Here is a 21,225-nt window from a genome sequence, read left to right as displayed (position 1 = left end):
GGACATACTTAAAGCATATGTATGGAAGTGACATGCCATAATTATAGAAGTGATATACCATTATCCTTGCCATATATTCTGGTTTAGAAGTCAAAAATCCTGCCCACACTATACAATAGTGTGAATTCCCGGAGGCAGAGACCATTGATAGTCATCTTAAGTCTGTCCACCATATTTTGTTATACATAAAATTTCTTACCATAAAATATTTCAATATATTTATTTGAGATATGAACATATACTAATCTAATTCACATAATAAACAATTTGAGAAATTAAATTATTTGATGAAGTTCAAACTCAGATTATAGGAGGTCAAATAATGTGAAGGAAAAGTATAGATATAAATAATTCTTTAAACATATTAATACTGAATATAAATTACACTAATATTTCTAATATGTAAGTTAAGTAATATTTTTAACTTCAGAATATTTCTGTATAAGGATTAGATACAAACATTAAAAGTCTTCAGAAACCTTCTGAATGGTTAATTAAAAACATAACATCAAAGTATTCTGTGTCTAAAGCAAAGGGATAATCATCCTCTTGTTCCAACAAACGAACTAAGCAAATAGCCATACCTTTTAAGAAAACAGATTTAGACTGAAATATTAGGGACTTTGAAAGGGCAAATATCACCTAAATAATGACTATCACTTTTGTGAATTATCACATTGCATTATAAATATAACCTGTAAAAAGCAAAATGTAAAATAATTCTACATTCTAAGAGCTAAAATATAGCATTTCATCTTGTCCCTATTAATTAAATATTTAAATATACATACACATACATCTTATCATGAGATTATACTTTTTCTACTCAGAAACAAAAAAAGGAGGCTGGACATCTAATTGCTTTAATTTTGATATATCATGACAGACGCTTTAAAACAGTTGGGAATCTGATAAGAAGTTTGCATTTTCCCAAGAAATTATAAAAAGTACACACAAAATAAAACACACTTGCTTTTGTTTTGTTTCTTCTCTAAAAATACCCATTAAAATGTTACATAATATGAAGAAAAATAGGATATTAGGGAGTAGCACAGTATCAATATTAATAACATATTTCTAAGGCAATTTAACTTAAAAAATCAGAACCAAAGGTAAGGTAAACCCTCAAACAGTACAGGAGGTAGGCACAGGTTTTAAAATTATAAGCCTGTTTACGGATTTCAGAGACTAATAATGATAAGTAGAACTAACCAAGTAAGTTACAGACAACTAAAAAAGGTAGAGTTTACTTTTCAGCTTAAAAGGCTGAAGATTAAGAATGAAAAATTACCAGGCCCAGATGCAGAAAAGGATGGACTCCCTGGATCATCTTAGGAACCCTCTTGTCTCTAATTATGGATGAGGACAATATGTCACAGGAAAATGGATTAGAGTCCAGGCCCACCAAAGTTTGGTGAGCTAATCTTGGGAATTAGAGCATAGTGAAGCCTTCCAGAGCCTGCAGATCTACTTTGAAGGACACTTATCTCTAAAAGTGATTAAGGTTCTACTGTCTTCATGCACATAGCAGGATTACATTCTCTTTGGAAAAGATTTCATACAAGGTCTCAATCTATAATTAGATTTTGTAAATGTGTATTGAGGACAAAATGAAAAATAACCAGACATGGAAATAGGTAAGAAAACAGGAAACAGGAGCTACCAGAAACAGGGCTATGGCAATCCAGATATTATCAGGAAAAAGACACAGTTCTTAAAATAATGATCTTTATTATAATGGAAGAGAAATCTGCCTTAAAAAATAGAAACAATAAAAGACAATTAGAAACTGTAATAGATAAGTTTAAGAATTTAATCTGAAAAAAGTGGGAACTATAATAACAACAAAATGAAAATGCAGTGACTAAAATTAAGAACTGAATGAATGAGATTAATAGAAAATTGGACACAGTAGAAAAATGAACTGAAAAACGGGTCAGGAGACAAGGGAAAAATATGAAAGAGACATAAAAGATATGGTGTTACTGGAGTCCCAAAGCAGAAGACAGAGGAAACAGAAAACAAGAAACATTTGAAGAGCACTGGCTGAACTTTCTAAAATTCCTGACATGATAAATGAAAAGAATAATTATAAGAAGAATTAAGCATACCAACAATTTTTGTTTAAAAACCAAAGAATAAAATAGACATAAGAAAAATTAAAAATCTAAATAGTTTATATTCTTTTCAAGAATTGAATAGTTTATATCTTATTGTGAAGAAATAATTAAGACCTTTCCACATAACCTAGGGCCATTTGGCCACAATCGGGATATTACCTAATAATGGAGAAGACAAGGAAGTTTTAAACAGAATCCCCCCCAAAATCACTAACCATATGGAAAAGATTGATGTTTCAGATTATATTAAAATTAAGAATGTCTCTTCATGAAAGACACAGAAAACAATGAAAATCCAAACCACATAGTGGTATTTACCACACATATCACCAATAAAAGACATGCATCCAGAATGTATAAAAATTATTACGTATCATTAAGAATCCAGGAGGAAAAAAAAAAACACAAGACATTTGAAAGAGGACAATTTCATAAAAGAGAAAAATTGATCTCTTAAAGATTAAGCACATAAATCTTCGAGAACTTAAATTCTTTTTTTTTTTTTTGAAGATTTTATTCATTTGACAGAGATCAGAAGTAGGCAGAGAGGCAGGCAGAGAAAGAGAAAGTGAAGCAGGCTCTCTGCCGAGCAGAGAGCCCTATGCGGGGCTCCATCCCAGGACCCTGGGATCACAACCTGAGCTAAAGGCAGAGGCTTTAACCCACTGAGCCACACAGGCACCCAAGAACTTTAATTCTTAAAAAAATCCAAATACGTCATGCAATATCAGAATCGTTAAAACTAAAATATCTTTTAATAGCAAGTACTGTCAAGTGCATAGACATTAAAAAAACTTATACAGTCCTGTAAAGGATATAATTTGATGTAATAATTTTACAAAACAGTTAATGCTCTGAAATTGAAAATATGGATACCAAATACATGCCTGGCAAAAATGCACACAGTTGTGAACCAGGAGATATACATGTGAAGAATAATAAGCACATTAGTTTTCATGTAAAACAAAAACAAAACTGAGATTATCAAATAACACATAGGAGAATGAATAAATGAAGTGTGGTATAATAGTGCAACAAAATACTCTACATCATTGAAAAGGATCCAATTACATCTACCTGGAAGCAACAGCTTAGATGAATATCAAGTTGTTGGGTGAGAAACACAACACAACACAATATAGTCTCAGACTAGAAGAAAATATTTGAAGAAGATGTATCTGATAAAGGACTTTATCTAAAATATATGAAGAACTCTTAAAACTCAATAATAAGAAAACAAATAACCTAATTAAAACATGGGCCAAAGACCCCACACCAAAGAATATACACAACTAAGATCTAGCAAATAAGCACACAAAAAGATGCTGTACGTCCTATGTCATCAGGGACACTCAAAGTAAAACAACAAGATACACACACTGTGTGTATTGACTTTTGTGTGTAACAACCACACACAATTTTGAACAGGCAAAATCCAGAACACCAGCACCAGACGCTCGTAAGTAGTGGAATATGGAGCAACAGGAACCCTCAGTCATTGCTGATGGGAATGCAAAATGGTACAGCCACATTCAAAGACATTCTCGTAGTTTCTTACAAAATTAAACATACTGACAACATATGACCCAGCACCTGTTCTCCTTAGTATTGACCCAAAGAAGGTGAACATTTATGTCCACAGAGAAAAGTGAAAATAAATAATTACCATGACTTTATTCATATCTGCTAAAATTTGGAAGCAATCAAGATGTCCTTCAGTAAGCAGGTGAGTGGACAAATAAACTATGACACATCCCGACAATGAAATACTATTCAGCGTTAAAAAGAAATGAGCTATTAAGCCATGAAAATACATGGAGGAAACTTTAATGTCTATTATTAAGTGAAAGAAACCAATCTGAGAACTCTACATATTGTATGAGTTCAACTACATCACATTCTGTAAAAAGCAAAACTATGGAAACGATAAAAGATTAGTGCTTGCAAGGAGTTAGGGGAGACAAACGAATAGTGGAGGCACAGGGAATTTTCAGGGCATTGAAACTACTCTGATACTATACTGGTGGGTACAGTCATTTATACATTTGCCAAAGCCTACAGGATGTACAAGACCAAGAGTGAACCCTAATGTCAACTTGGATTTGGGTCATTTTATTTTATTTTATTTGAGAGAAAGTATATGTGGGAGGTGGGGAGGAGCCGAAGGGGAGGGACAAGCAGACTCCAAACTGAGCAGAGACCAATGCGGGGCTTGATCCCAAGACCTGAGACGATAGCCTGAGCCAAGATCAAGAGTCAGACACTCAAAGGACTGTTCCACCCAGGCACTCTGGGACTTTGGGTTTTAATGATGTGTCAGTGTATGTTCATAAATTATAATAAACGTACCAGCCTGGTAAAAGGTATTGATAATGGAGAGAGCTATGTGTTACATAAGGGGTATGTGGGAAATGTCTGTACCTCTGTTCAATATTGTTGTGAACCAAAACCTGCCCTAAAAACTAAAATCCATTAAGGACGCCTGGGTGGCTCAGTCAGTTAAGTGCCTGCCTTTAGCTCAGGTCATGATCCCAGGGTCCTTGGATCAAGCCCGGCATCAGGCTCCTTGCTCAACAGGGAGCCTGCTACTCCCTCTGCCTGCCATTCCCCTGCTTGTGTGTGCTCTTTCTCTCTGTCTCTGACAAATAAATAGAATAGGTAAGATAGGTAGATAGCTAGCTAGCTAGATAGATAAAATAAAATCGTTAAAAAAAAAGGCTAAAGTCCATCAAAAAATATCCACATTGACAAAATCAGTCAATGAAAAGATTAAAAAAATACTAATTCAATGTCTTTAAAATTAAGGGGCAAAGGCTAAAGATAATGGATTAAAATAAAATAAAAATTGAAATTACTGATAAATTACAAAGTATTTCACATTAAAAAAATGTAAACTGAAGAGTGATTAATCTGAAACTTAGATTAGTTAGAGCATAAGTCTCTGAAGAATAAAATCAATCTCTACATTATATAATTCTTTCCCTAGGGAAAAAACAGTATTAATAATTTGGTTATCTAAACAATACTTAATTTTAATTAATTACTAAATATTTTATATTAAAACTGTCATTTAATAAGTCACAAATAGTATTCATATATTTTTCAACAAATCCAGAAATAGAGCCTCAATTCTCTTTTGCCAATTAACCTTAATAAGGAAATGATGGGGGGGGGGGCGTGCCAGGGTGGCTCAGTGAATTAAGCAACCAACTCTTGATTTCAGCTCAGGTCGTAATCTCAGGGTCATGGGATCAAGACCCAGGCCAGGCTCCAGGCTCAGCAGGGCATCTGCTTGAGATCCTCTCCCTCTGCACCCCCTCCCAGCTCCTGTGTGCATGTACATGCATGCTTTCTCACTCTAAAATAAATAATTAAATCTTTTACAAATTTTTTAAATGATGGGTATATAGTAAGTAAAGAACACTGTTATTTTAGTTAGAGAAACCTAGATGGAAGTTCTACTCTAACAGTAATTAAAGTGTGACCTTGGACAAACTAACTTTTGTAAGTTACCGTGCCCTTAAGAGTAAAACGGGGATAATAATACTACCCACTTTACAAAATTATTGTAGGAATTAAATACAAGTACCTGGCCCAGAGATAGGAATTTGGCGGAGTTCAATATATGTTAAGTATGACGACAGTAATGACGATGAAGAAAAGTAAAAACATAAAAATAAAGGACATTATATTTGTACCTGTAAATGTCAAAGCAAGACCAAAAGACAATTATTTGAGAAACAGATTACACTGGAATATTTTCAATCATCTATCTTTTTTCCTAGAAGTACGAGTGTTGCACTGAGGCCGCCAGAAATGAATCAAACTGGCACAGCAGTATATAGCGGTAATTCATCTTAAAATGCACATGATTTGAAATGCATCCATATTTTGATAAAACATCTACACATACACCAGATATATGTTCTACATTAAAATGTTGAAATTTACTGTACTTTAATTCTTCACAGAAGATTACATTGGAATATACTAGGAGACTATTTCATCCTCTGATATGTTAACATAATTTTTAATAATAAATATAGAATGACCAAAACAAATTGAAAGTTTAAAGTACATTTTTTTTCCTTTGGTATTTAAGTCTGTTTCTTTCTGTAATTGTTTCCAATTCCAATTACTTACAATTAGTATAACCTACACACCATCTAGAATTATTCTGACCATCTAGAATTAAAACCACGTAACTCTGCTATGTCTTATATCAATGTAATAATCAAACTGGAGATCAAGGACTATGCTAGTCTCCTAAGAGACAGCCTCCAATGAGAATAGCTCTAATAAAAGAAATGGAAAGTATGCAAAGGCTATAAGAGATGAATGTGGATAAAAGAACAAATTGACCCAAACACCCCACAGATAATTCACTAAACTAATACCAGAAGACACACTTAATCAATACCTTTCATTTAAGGTAATTCAAATGAAAGTGCTTTAATTAAGGATGCCAAGTAAAGTGCCAAAGGAACAATAATTACTCATGGAAGGGTATGCTAACTACTACTAAAAAAAAAAAAAAAAAACTCTGAAATCTCAGTACTTCTCCACAATAAATGTCTGATTGTAACTTAAGACACAGTCCGGTATGGAGAGGAGGAGTTGGGGAAGACATCTGGCTTCATGCAGTCTTCCGGAACGGAGATGTTCATGAGCTCCGTGATCGTTCAGGTCCTCGTCCTCCTCTTCACTGTACTACTGAATGGGGGCAAAGAGGATGTGTGGCACATAACTTTTTAGGGACCAGGCCTGGAATGATGGACATTATTTAATGTTTATTGGTCAGAACCCAATTACATGACCTCCAACCTAACTAACAGTAACTAGAAAACAGCCTAGCTGTGTTTAGAAAGTTTTCACAATTGATAACTAAATGAAATACTATCTAGTGCAGTTCTGGGGCTAAGAAAGACGAATTGCAAAGCTAACAGATTTGGAAGTGTGTTCCTACAAATCCAAAAGTTTTAAATGCAGGAAGACATATTCCAAAAGAACCCAAACATATTCTTGACACCAGGGGTATTTTTTACTTACGCTGGACTTCTTACCAGGAGAGCACCTTCCTGGAGAATTGGAGGTAGATAGTATTAAATCTGTTTTCACATGGGGCAAGATTAAACTGAATTAGCAACCTGTTTGCTCAACTGATATGCTGAGATTTATGTCTTTATGGTATCTCACTGACAGAATGTTTCTGAAATAAAGCAAGCATAGGTGTTCCTCAAATATCTTATTTCATAGGTATTAAGGCTGCGTGGCTCATCGGCACAGATAAACCATTAAGTCGAACTATACTTGTGACTACAATGGGCAAAAATGAGGTGGAAAACATAAGCAATATTTAGCATTAGTATGTGAAGACTGTATTTACCATCTGTTTATCCAATCTTGTTTATGAAGCTGATAATCGATATGCAAATTGATATAGTATAAAAAGGCAGGTTGTACAGCAAATGATTCCTTTGTATTTTTTTGTGTAATAACAACGGAGATTAGGGCACAGTGATGAAATAGGTACTGTACTTCCTCATTCCCAATACAGAAGACTTTTAAAAGTGACAAGAGAAATCGGGAAAAACAAAAATCCTAAGATATTTATTTTACAAAGTCCCTGTTATGTGCCAGAAACTAGTCTAAAAAAGAAGGCACAAGTTTGATCTTCCTGAAATGGAAAAGGCATTGACATCTTCCTCTGCCTCTTTCCCACAAAAAAAAAAAAAAAAAGACTAGATATAACAAAATAGAAAAATATGAAAAAATAGGTAATAATCTTAGACATCACTGGCCTAAAGGTAAACTGGGGAGGAAAAAGTACTCAGAAGACTATCCTCCTAAGGGAATATTTCCCAAAGTACATAAAGGACTATTACTTCACAGTCACCTTTTGTAGTAAAGCAAAATTTGGGTCCCCAAGCTAGAATTCAAGTCACTATATTTCCAAAGATTTCTTTTTCACACTAATTTTGAGAACTAGTATCTTGAGCCTAACATAAGAGCTATAAAAAAGCCATAATCAGTGAAAAGTTTATAAGGAAGAGAAAAGAATATTCAATTATGGATTAATTTATTAAATTAAAAGATCCTGCTTAGTAATAGTGACCTATATCTCATATAATTATTTTATAATCCCAAATGTTTTTGAGAAATTTAGTCTTCAATTTATTGTGGGAAAAAATAAAATATGATTCTGGACAAACCCATTCATTTTCATTAATCTACCAACATGGTATCTAACAATCCTATCAATATATACAACCTTCTCAAGTAGTCAATAAATTGCTCTAAGATCTGATGTGGAATAAATGAAATAACAAAGTTCTTTGGCTAAAAAAAACACAAACTGATGAGGTAACTGGTTCTCAGTGGAGATAAATTTTAGGGTAACAATTAGTTATCTCCATAATTATGGATTTCTCTTTTTTTTTTTAAAGATGTTTTGGGGGGTGCCTGGGTGGCTCAGTAGGTTAGGGCCTCTGCCTTCAGCTCGGGGTCCTGGGATTGAGCCCCACATCGATCTCTCTGCTCAGTGGGGAGACTGCTTCTCCCTCTCTCTCTCTGCCTACTTGTGATCTCTCTCTCTGTTAAATAAATAAAATCTTTTTTAAAAAAAGATTTTTTTTTATTTATTTGACAGAGAGTGGGCTCAAGCACTGAGAGTGGCAGGCAGAAGGAGAAGCAGACTCCCAGCTGAGCAGGGAGCCTGATAAGGGACTCAAACCCAGAACCCCGGGATCACGACCTGGGCCAAAGACAGATGCTTAACTGACTGAGCCACCAAGGTGCCCCAATAATTATGGATTTCTAATAGAACTTACTAAAAGGGCTAAAAAGATTAAGAGTCACTTATGGTTTGTCTCCCTCCCAATCCCATCTTGTTTCACTTATTTGTGGAGCATAACAAATAGCATGGAGGACATGGGGAGTTAGAGAGGAGAAGGGAGTTGGGGGAAATTGGAAGGGGAGGTGAACCATGAGAGACTATGGACTCTGAAAAACAATCTGAGGATTTTGAAGGGGTGGGGGGTGGGAGTTTGGGGTACTAGGTGGTGGGTATTATAAAGGGCACGAATTGCATGGAGCACTGGGTGTGGTGAAAAATAATGAATACTGTTATGCTGAAAATAAAAAATAAATTAAAAAAAAAAAAAAAAAAAAAGGGCTAAAAAGGATGCCAAGGATTATAGACATCCTGAGTACAAGGCAACTCCACAAAACAACAAAAAATAATTGATCCAAAACCCGTGTAACTTTTGAACAACATGGCTTTTTGAACCATGAACAGGATTTTTTTGTTCATAATTATTTGAATCTAGAACTTACATCCATTTTACATATAAATGCAGAGTAGCTTTGCATGTTTACAACATACACTGAATTTTCTAGAAATGCAACCATGTGACTTGAAAATATAGCATATACAATTCTGATTAGAACTTAACAAAAATGTGTTCATCATGTCAGGAAATTGCATCACAGCTATGTACAATACACATCTTTGAGTACACCATATGTCTAGAAAATATCTGAGACTCCTTTTAGTAGACTAAGAACCAAATATTATTAGTCATATCAACTTATTAACAGCATTGTATTTCATTAATAAAGTGATTAAAGTTATATTATTTCTAGCCAACATATTTTTTTAATTTGTAGCACCAGCATAAAATCTTTGTGGTAGAAATCACACATTAAAATTATTTACTTGGGGGCTGACAATTGTTTTTCAACATGGGACTCATAAAATGCTCCCAGAAGCCTACAGTCTAACTCCTTTTGCTCTAATATTACTGTATCTTTTTCCAATCTGTCATCTATTTCCTAAAATCAATGAAATGATATAGTTTCCAAAGTCTTTTTAAATATCAAAAACTGAATGAATGCCTTGACATGTGATGGGCTTCAAGACGGAAAATATATTTTCCGTGGCATTTCATCATAATCTTGTCCATATTTTAACCACTCAAAGATCAGCTCATACTTAAAATATAATACTTCCTCATTTTCTCCATTTCAACAGCCTGTTATCTGTCTTGGCATGAGATCTCCAGTTTCTGATTTACTATCTTGATTGAGTTCAGAGTGAATGAAAGGAGTTTCAGAGACTTCTTCCACTTGGCCCTTTCTGCCTTAACAGCTCATTTCTCACAGATCAAAAATAATATGCAGTTCTACAAGAGGGACATATACCCATTCCAATTATGCACTTAGAGACAGGGAAAATTACCACAGAGTGAGTCTGCAGACCCAATATAATCAATTAAATAGATTTATACCAAAATTCAATTTATTACCTAGTCCCCATAAGTTCCCATTTTTACAAAGAGGCTATGACTCTTCATCTCTAAATGCCAGGAGCACTCCTTACTTTTCAAGATTATTAATTATGAAAATCCATAAAGTTCTAGAGAACATTATTCCATCCCCATTGAGAATCATTGACCTAATAATGTTTTCCTCTGCCCAACCAAAATACTTTGACCTTCACATTTACTGTCTATAAGACATAAGAACACTTTACTGACTTGTTGGAATTCAGATATTTTCTGGTAATCAGAAGTAGTTAGTTTTCAATGTGGTGTTCCATGATTCATTGTTTGTGTATAACACCCAGTGCTCCACGCACAAAAACTAATGGTGCACCGTGTGGGAACTAACACAACAGAACAAAAAAAAAAAGTAGTAGATTAGAAAAGGTCTAATCGAGGGCCAATCCAGAAACATGTTTTTGGGTTTTTTTCGTCACTTGCAGTTAAGATAAAAATTGTCAATGGTGTCTTAAGAAGAACTAACACAACTTCCTCAGATACATGGTAGCAATATTGAAAAGATTTTTTAAGCAAATAAATTAATGATATTTTGGTGCTTGATACCAATTCATATACCTTATCCAAAGCCCCTCAGAAGTATCTTTGTGCCTTTTCCCATGACCAATTATCTACTAAATGAGTTGAGGTCCCTTTGGAGAAACAGTGGAGAAGTATTTATTGTGTATATCGATGAGATGGTACAGGTGCTTCTTTTACTTTATTTGATGGGTGCTGGGAACCAGCATTTCAGACTGGAAGCCTAAGAGTGAAGATTCACAATTTTCCATTGGGACAGCTGACACCAACCTTCTGCTAACTGGTTCATGATTTTTTTTCTTTTTCTGGTAATTTAAGTCAAACAATAATCTACTTGGTTGCCAAATTAGTTCATCCCTCAGAACTCACTTAGGCATTACCACAAATTCTTGCCAACTAACACATTCTGTTAGCCATCTGGTCTTGTTAACTGTCAAGGTAATTAAGAGTTAGGTACAACCACCCATCCTTTACGATTTTGGAATCCTAACATAACCACGCTGATACTAGGGAACCCAACTGACAGGTAATATTTTCTCTTATCTACCATGACCTACAGACAACAGCCACCACTGAGTTTCAAAGACTCCAGAGTTCCCCTTACAACTGTACTCTTTATTGTCTTAATGAAGAAAGTGCTCTGGAAAACCTCCAAGAAAACAGAATCAATTAATAGTCTACCAGATATTATGTAATATTTGTATTCCAACATATCCAACTTCCTGAGTTTCCTGACTCCAATGCTCAACATTTCCTCGATAGTTACAGCATCTCCCCACCTATATACTACAGGCAATCAGCATGCTCACATTTTAAAAAACCATCAGCAACTACAGGTGTATCACTAAGGCATGAAATCCTGGATCATAGGAGAGTGATATGATATCATCAATAAATTCTCCCTTCTCCAGCCTTAGATTTCACACTCCCTAATCCCAAACCCTCTCATATATCCACTGCTGGTTCCTGCCTCTGCATATTGCTCAGGCCCTGCAACTTTTTCAGTGGCAAGCTATCTCTTACCTATCTACAGCAGAGACTGTGTCTTCCCAATCATGCCACACTGAGACCTGACACTTGTTACTGATCTGGAGACAATAAATGGAGGCAGGGTGCACTCTGGAAGAAGACAAACATCTTCTTATGAAACATAAACATCAGGTGAAATCTTTGCATTGTTGCCAGGGAAAGGGAAGTGACCTTACTCTATCAAATGACAGAAGATTACTACTTCTACCCAGGAGTTTTCCGGGGAATGAATCTAGGATTCAAGACTCTGAGGTCACACTTAGAAGTGTCCCCCCTGTATGCCTCAAACTCCCACTCGTTCTCACCAGGCAGTGACTCTAGCATGGGTAACCTGTCAAGGCTCATCTTTCAGTTTCATTTGTAGCCAGCCGAACTAGTAATTAAATCCCAGGCATAAATTCAACATACTCTGCTCTCTATAGCTATCGAAGTTAAGGTTCATCAAATGCTGTCATGAAGACCAAGTGATATTCACAGGATGCCCTGAGTTGATGGAAGTCTCTTTCTTTAAGGCTTTATGACAGTTAATAAAAGCCAGCCAAATCCACGGTCATAGTTATGATCCACCCTGCCAAGACTTTCAAGTGCTAAGGTTGCTGCACAAACCAGCACTTCTCCTCCAGCCTATATTTCAGTCTACCAAACACAGTTATATTCTCAATAATCATCCTATAGTACACCAGGATAACCACTATCACACTTACCGTTAGCATTACATAGTGCTTACTGCCCCTGGTAAGTCTTCTAACAATAAGATCCCCTGATGAAGGCGTGTTACCAAGAGCCACTTTCAGGAGCAACTCTTTAGCTGGAATTATCTCAGTAGCAGATGCCAAGGTAGGATGGGGGTGCTTGCCGAGGGTAGTCATCTCAGGAAGCACTGTGACACAATGGGAAATGCAGGATAAACGCTCACCCTTCATTGGTGGAGGAAGACCCATTTTGGCATAAACTATATTTCCTGGTTGCACTGGGCAGAAATAAGTATCTCTGGAACTGAAAGAGGAACAAAGATTCTCCTACTTTATGTGGAACCCTGGAAAGGATAGGAAACTGTCCCTACAGCTTTGGTGGAAGTATGACAGCCAAGGGAGTTATTAGCAAGATATATCGTAAGTATCTGCCACAACATTTTATCAAAACTTCTTTTACCATTTTTATTTTATTAAAATAAATTATCTCCCACTGAAGAACACTAGTTTCTATCACAACGGTTGTTATAAGGCTGAAGAAAAAAAAATTAACTACTCACCTTCCTTACACTATTACATTGAACAGGAATTTGAGTGAGTGAGAGACACTGCATTTCACAGAATGCAAATATGCATGACCTTCACACTGTAAAACTGATACATGTTACAAAAATAATATATTGTGTTTTCTTTGAAGTCAGCATGTTACTCCTCAAAAGTAAACAAGTGTCGTAGAGAATTACATATTTATCTTTACATATCATTTACATATCATTACATATTTATCTTACAGTTCATATCTCCATTAAATAATGTTTTAAGTGACCATTTCTGAGTTCCAGTTGTGGTTTAGGTCAGAGCCAGAACCCTGGCAAGGCAAATAATGCAGTGCTCCTTTGAATGAACATTTTGGCCCCATTACTGAAGCCCTGTTCACCCTGTCTGCTTCTGCTATTCCCCTCCCCCAGCTTACATCACAGGAAATGCATTCTTGAAATATTCTCCATTTTCTTCCTTGAGCAACTGGTGGGGTGCATGGGGAAAAAATTCTAGAAAGAGCCCTTGGGGGACCCCAATCCCTGTGGACCCCCACCAAGAGCTCTACACTCTACTGCCCGTCCAAACTACAACAGCAGTCTATCAACCACCTCAGCTCAAGTCTTCTACGTTTCCAGTTCGTTTCACTGCAGGTAAGCCAGTGTTCCTGTCTCATGTCTCCTGGAAAGCTCTGGTTTCCCTTCAGACTTTTGGCTATTTGTTTACCCTGTAGTCTCGGTTCTGCAGTGATTTCCAGAAAAGTCATGGATTTTCAGTTTTCCCAGCTCTTGTTTCTTTCATTGTAGGGGTCAGAGCAATGTTCTTGCCAGCTGTCTGTGTCCTTGAGCAAAAGCTTGAAATGCTATAACCTTCTTCATTTTCACTCCCTTGTTTTACTGATAAAGTTTCTCCTGTTTACTATATTCTCCACCCAGAATATTTCACCTCCTCCTTCAAGTTCCAGCTCAAGTATCCTCTTCTCAAACTTTCCTGATCCCTCCAAGGTAATTAATCCTGCCTTTTCAGTACCCCAGCAAAATGTTCTTCATTCCATTCCAGTATAAATTTACTAAACACTTACACTGTGGTACAGATGACATGGTCCCCAGAGAATTTCATTCTAGCAAAGGTTACAGGCGAGTGCACAGATAATGCAAGGAACACATTAACATATTGGAAGAGAATGCATTTTAGTTGGAAGAGGTTATAAAATTTTAGTTTGAGGACGTATAAATACACAAGATGTGATGTCCAACTATAAATTTAAAGTCAAACAAAAATCGTCCTGTGAAAAGGGAAAGGTTCCCAAGCATTTCAAATCACTGAAACAGCAAATTAGTATATTACATTTTGGCTGGTGTCTCCACTGTTAGCCTGAAAGATACTTTCAGCAAAAACTATGTGATATTCATCTTCATTAATAGTATAAGCATTAACTTAATAATTATTTGGCGATTTGAATGACTAGCTTTGCTTCCTAATAAGAGTGTTTTTTTTTTTAGTATAAGCACACTGTTGAAAATAATTGCTTTAAGAATGATGATCCTATTTTCAGTGCCCTGCACTCAAAAGCCAAATAAATAAAACAAAGAAAAAATAATGAATATAATTCTATCTAGAAAGGCTATATACACAGTACTGTACAAATTAGTATTCCAATTTTTCCCTTGCTTACAAAAATCATAAATAAGAACTAAGGCAAATTGTACTTTCATCATTCAGAACTATATAATTTATTTTTCTACTATTTCATATATATGCCAAATCCTGTTACTTTGTATTTCTAAAGTGATAATCCCATGATTTCAATGAATTAAAATACTGCTCTCACTAATCTGGAGACAAAAGCATCTTACTAAAATACCACATCACAAATTATTATAGATGGTTATATCATTTAAGTAAAAATACAGTACAAATTAAAGATGTCAGTTTTATTTGATGCTTTAATCGAATCTTAGAACAAAAATAGAATATTTCTTCTCTATGTCCAGGACCTGATACATAATTTGTGGCAGAGGGAGGCAAGAAGAAGTACAAAATAAAAATGTAAGGCTCTTGCTAAAAATTTATTAAGAATTTCAAGATGGTGATAGCAGTACATTAAACCAAGCACAATGCCCTTCTAGACACACACCCAAGAAGGTGGCCCTACTTATGAATTTTGTATTCAGTGAAATATTAGAAGTATCTTCTGTCTTAGAACACAGAACTCTGATTTAAATCCATTGGTATTGAGACAAAAACAGCTTTCCTTAATAGGAATTTCCCTAAGATCTTGTGCTTTCACTTCCTTTTTTTAAGTTTAGAAGCTATGGAGAAGAAATAAAAACTAGTCTGTTCACTTTCTCTGAACTTGAAAACCTATGACACCTCAGTGGCTAGTCAAAGATATGTTATTCTAACTTGAAATGCTTAAAATAATTCTACAGCAAATACTATATTTGTTTTAAACAAAAAGAAATAAACTGATCATTTTCCATGGTTAACAGACTTCTCTGGATATAAAAGTTTTATTTTTTTCCCATGGAAAATGTTCTTTATTTTGAAATTAAAGTGAAAAAATATAAATGAATAAAATACAAATGCATGTGGAAAGTACTAATGTGCCTAATGCTTCATAATACATATGGTCCAGATAAAAATTAAGAGAAATACCTGCTATTTTGCTTATTTGTTTATTTATGCATTTATTTGCCACCCTACAGTACACCATTAGTTTTTGATGTAGTGTTCCATGATTCATTGTTTGTGTATAACACCCAGCGCTCCATGTGATACGTGCCCTCCCTAATACACATCACCAGGCTCACTCATAACCCCCAGAACCCTCAGTTTGTTTCCCAGAGTCCATAGCCTCTCATGGTTCTTCTCTCCCTTTAATTCCCCCCCTTCATTTTTTCTTTTCCTTTTCCTAATGTCCTCCATGCTATTCCTTATGCTCCACAAGTAAGTGAAACCATATGATAAATGACTTTCTCTGCTTGACTTATTTCACTCAGCATAATCTCCTCCAGTTCCATTCGTGTTGATACAAAAGTTGGTATTCACCCTTTCTTATTTTTTCATAATTTTATAGTTATTATAGAGTTGATGATTTGTGTCCAATACAGTACATTTATACCTAATTTATACCTAATATAGGTGCATATAGACAACTCCGAAACAAAAATTATTTTAATATTATATGTCATATATAAGTTAGAAAAAATGAATGTTTAGATACCATGAGACAACTGCTTTTTAGGGTTATTTTCTTGAGGGGGAGAATAAATCTTGAGAATAACAATTAAATTATAAGAAGACAAAAATCATTCACAAAACTACTGAAAGCAGGGCGCCTGGGTGGCTCAGTCATTAAGCATCTGCCTTGGGTTCGAAATCAAGCCCCACATCGGGCTCCCTGCTCAGCGAGAAGCCTGATTCTCCCTCTCCCTCTGCCTGCCTTCCACACCCCTGCTTATACTCTCTCTCTCACTATCTCTCTCTGTGTGTCAAATAAATAAATAAAACACTTTAAACAAATATTGAAAGCGAGTAAAAAAGGTGGGTTCATGTTTAGTGAAAGAGTGAAAAAGAAGTATAAGGAACCACTTAAAAAGCATAAATAACTACAATTATAATTAATAATGACAGATTCAAAAAAAGGCAAGAAATACGATTTTTTACTTAACAGGCTATGGAGGAAAATCATAAAAATATAATGAAAATTTAATGTATGCATTTTTCAAAAAAATTAAGAATGTTTCTTTTTTTAGAGAGATACCAAAGCAAAGATATTCTATGGGTTCTTTTAAAGCCCCCGCAAAACTACCATTTTTAAAAGGCTTAGGTTTTTTATGATAATTGATAAAATGCAAGTAAACCTAGTTTACAATAATATGGGTTGCTTAACTAGCACAACACTAACCTTAAAAAAGGAAAGCCTATAACAATTAGTTTATAGCAAAAGTTCAATCTACAAAAAGTTCTAAAAGTCATTTTTACTTACAGTTGGCATTGATCACCTTTGATTCCTTTTGTTGTGCAGAAACATTTTCCTGTGTGCATGTGACAAATATTTGCATGGCCGCTGCATGTACAAGCTGTAAGTCAAAACGAAAATGACACTGAATATTCTCCATCACAAACATCCATCACATTTCATTTAGGGCTTTATTTTTATACCATGTATTTTCCCCTGTCCATCCAAAAACTAGAGTTACCTCATAAGTTATTTTTTTATTAAAGGGAAGTAAATTCACTTATTGAAAAATTTTGTGAAACTCTTTAAAGACTTTGGGGTATCCTGAAGTTAAGTATGGATCCAAGTATTATTGCATTCTTCTTTGGGCTCCTCTCCATCTCTAGTTAAGCAAATGAATTTCAAAGAGCTTAAGAATTTTGGAATCAAAGGCTTAGATTCAAAATGTACATCTGTAATCACCAGCTACCTTGGGCAATTTATGTAACTTCTCTGCCTTAGTTTATTCATCTGCAAAAGATAATAATAATGATGATGATGATGATGATGTTTCGCTCTTAGTACTGATGTGAAGATTAAATGATATCACATATTTTTAAATACCTAACACATATCGAGCACTTAATAAATAAAGCTATTATTTCTACTACTATTACATTGCCAAAAATAATAAAAATATAGCTATAAATCATGTAAATAAAGCATGCCTCTTTATTGCCCCAAATAATCTTATCTTGCTTCTGAGATCACTCTCAGTTTTAATATTCCACAATATTAACTGAAACAAACAGGGGACTCATTTCATTTTATTATTTTGCATTCCTTGTTAAAGAGTAACATTCCAATTATTTGGGACACAAACTCCATACTTATTGTGTCCACCATCCAAACAACTGGTAAGTTCTATTTCAGCATGCACAATCTCTCTTATATCTGCACAATCTCTCTTATATTGTGATAACCACTGTATTCGGTGGGACAGCATATGTCATTGACATATGTCAGTGTCACACACTGACACTGTATTGTGTCAGTCACAATCATATGTCACATATCATAATACATAACATAACACATGTCATAATCATACAGTCACATATCTGATCTACCATCAGTTATTTCTAGGCTACAATGCGTTTGGCCAATCATGAGACAGCCTAAAGAGACCAGGTCAACCATGCTACTAGCTCTTCCAAAAACTTCAGTGAGATCGATCATGTCCTACACACCTCCAGCTAGTTAAACCACTCTCTGATATAAATGAAACAATGTGGTTTTTTTCTTGGTTCACATATACATGTAAAAATAAGTGAGTTTTGATCAAAATATAAAATACTCTAGAACAGGGGAACCTGAATGGTTCAATGGGTTAAGCTTCTGCCTTCGGCTCAGGTCATGATCTCAAGGTCCTGCAATCGAGCCCCACATCGGGCTCCCTGCTCAACAGGAAGTCTGCTTGTCCCTTTCCCTCTGCCTGCCTCTCTGCCTCCTTATGATCTCTCTCTCTGTCAAATAAATAAATAATTTTTTTAAAAAATACTCTAGAAACTAAGCATCTTGCTAATTGTTTATGATTATTTGCTTTGAAAAATATAGATGATTAATATAAAGTAAATAAACACACATATAAAGTAAGTTTTGGTACTAGATAGATTCTTAAGAACGTGGTTTTCTGGCTAAAAGAAAGTTCTACATAAAAGTACTACTTTTTTCTTCCTAAAGAATATTTAAATAAATCAGCATAGTTTTCCTTTAAGCTTGTAGAATTAACTATGGAAACACACGGTGTGAGAATTACAGAAATGAATCTACGGGACTCTAAGATATATTGATAACATGTAATTTCATAAATAGTAAATGAATATACCATGATATCTTAATATTAACTTGCAGAGGTTCATATTAATATTGTCTCATAGTCAGAACTTCACTAAAAATAATGATGCATATTAATATTTTAAAACTTAAATAAACATTTTATTTACCCTTTATGGCAGAACTAAATAAGAGTTATGTTTGCAGAGTTCCTTTGAAGAATTATCATTGTATAGTAGCTTTAATAATTCCTGAGACCAAAAAAAATTGTGTTAAAATGCCTTTTAATGTAAGCCAATTTTGAGAGAATTCCCTTGCGGTTCTGTATGTCAGGTTAAAATGGCACAAATGTATTTCAAATTCAATTGTTTAAAATTTACACTTCATGAAAGTGTTGAAATTACTCTGTTGTCAGCATCTGAGGTTATCTTTTTATGCTGAATAAGCACCTATGAAATCATCATACAGTGGCCTCCTGTTTGGCAAATTTTATATGATGATGATTTTATAGCCTAGACATACACTGAAGGGACATTTTGTGGTCACATGTTATTTCTGTTCCCCTACAGTATAAAGTTGCAATATTAACTTATAGCCAAGACTGAACAATAAGGATAGAAAAAATAAAGATGCTCTAAGGGTTATTCTAACAAGTTGTATATATAGAAACATGAAACCAAAAAAGGTAGTCAGCATTGGTGGGACTTGTTTCTAAGTCAGCTTATGTGTCAAAGTCCCTTCCATTGCTAGATCCTTACTATCTGTTGAATACCTATAACAATAATTTCTGGAAATTAGGAAATCGTGTCCATTTAATATGCACTGTATACATCTAGTGTATTATACTTGATATTTACTAGATCTGCTATACATTATATTTCAAGGGAGTAAGAATTCTGACAAAGGCAAATGTTCAAATAGCTGATCTAAAATTCTATTCAAACTTACATTTTTACTTACAACTCTAAACCCAAATTTTCACTGATGTATGGTTTATGAAAGAAGGGAAACAGAATATAGCTGCTTCTTTTTTATATAAATAAACATGAAATGCTGATACCAACATCATCTTAGCAATCTGAATTTTCTCATCAAAAATGCTAGAACTAGGGGTGCCTGGGTGGCTCAGTGGGTTAAAGCCCCTGCCTTCAGCTCAAGTCATGATCCCAGGGTCCTGGGCTTCCTCCTGCTTCCTCCTCTCTCTTTGCCTACCTATGATCTCTGTCTGTCAGATAAATAAATAAAATCTTTTTTTTTTTTAATGCAAGAATTCTAACTATTGCCATGTCCCTGTTGAGAGAGTATGATTTTTTTTTTCTACTGAAAAACTGATAGTTCTCATAATTAAAAATGGGCCATCAATCGGACTTACAGGGATTACTTTAAGTCAGGATATTTGACCCCTGTACTTGCCTAAATAAAGAGTAAGTAGTAAAACTCCGTTATTCAGCCCTAAATCCAGTATTTACAGAATGGGATGGGGGTATAAGGCACTGCTTTAGAACTGTAATTAAGATGGCAAAGAAGGAATGCCTGGATGGCCCAGTCAGTTGAGCGTCCAACTCTGGATTTCAACTCAGGTCATGATCTCAGGGTCCTAGGATAGAACCACTCAACAGACTCTGTGCTCGCCAGGGAGCCTGCTTGAGGATTCTCTCTTCGTCTCCCTCTGCCCCTCCAGCCCTCCCTCTGCTTGTGTGCTCTCTCTCTCAAATAAATAATTAAATAAATCTTTAAAAAAAAAAAAGTGACAAATAAGGATCCAGAACTTAAGTAACTGGAACCTTCAAGCACATGGCACTGTTTCAAGGATTTCAGTGATAGGTTAGAAAGTCATAAAGTGCCAACAGGACTTTAAGATTTATATTTTATAGTCGAAAGCTGTTCAACATATTCAAAAATGGAGAGAAGAAACTCTAACCATCTATTCTAACTATATCCCTGGGGCCAAATCTGGCCCAATTCCTGTTATTGTACAGTCCATAAGCTAAGAATGGTTTTTACATTTAAAGAATGGTGAAGAAAGAGAAGGAGGTGAAGGTGGAGAGAAGGAGAAGGAGGCAGAAGATGCAGAGACAGCAACAGCAGCAAGCATAAGTAGCCCACAAAAACCAAAATTTACTATTTAACCCTTTAGAAGAAAAAAAGCATGCAGTCCCTGATCTATAATCACCAAGCCTGCAATCACATAATTTGTCAGCTTTCCATTC

At 35.0% G+C, this 21,225-nt stretch overlaps 1 protein-coding gene across 3 annotated transcripts in view; it reads right to left on the bottom strand.

The window, feature by feature from the left end:
• Positions 1-21,225, bottom strand: part of ATRNL1 (attractin like 1) — an 815,229-nt gene that overhangs the window by 559,431 nt on the left and 234,573 nt on the right. For all 3 annotated transcript variants that reach the window (XM_082721458.1, XM_082721457.1, XM_082721456.1), the window contains exon 20: positions 17,228-17,321. In XM_082721458.1, coding sequence (XP_082577584.1) covers positions 17,228-17,321 — 94 coding nt within the window. The remainder of the gene's footprint in view (positions 1-17,227; positions 17,322-21,225) is intronic.

Source organism: Mustela nivalis, assembly GCF_964662115.1.
Source record: "Mustela nivalis genome assembly, chromosome: 2".
NCBI lineage: Eukaryota > Metazoa > Chordata > Mammalia > Carnivora > Mustelidae > Mustela > Mustela nivalis.
Note: the sequence above shows the minus strand (reverse complement) of the source record. Positions and strands in the feature narration are given on the sequence as shown.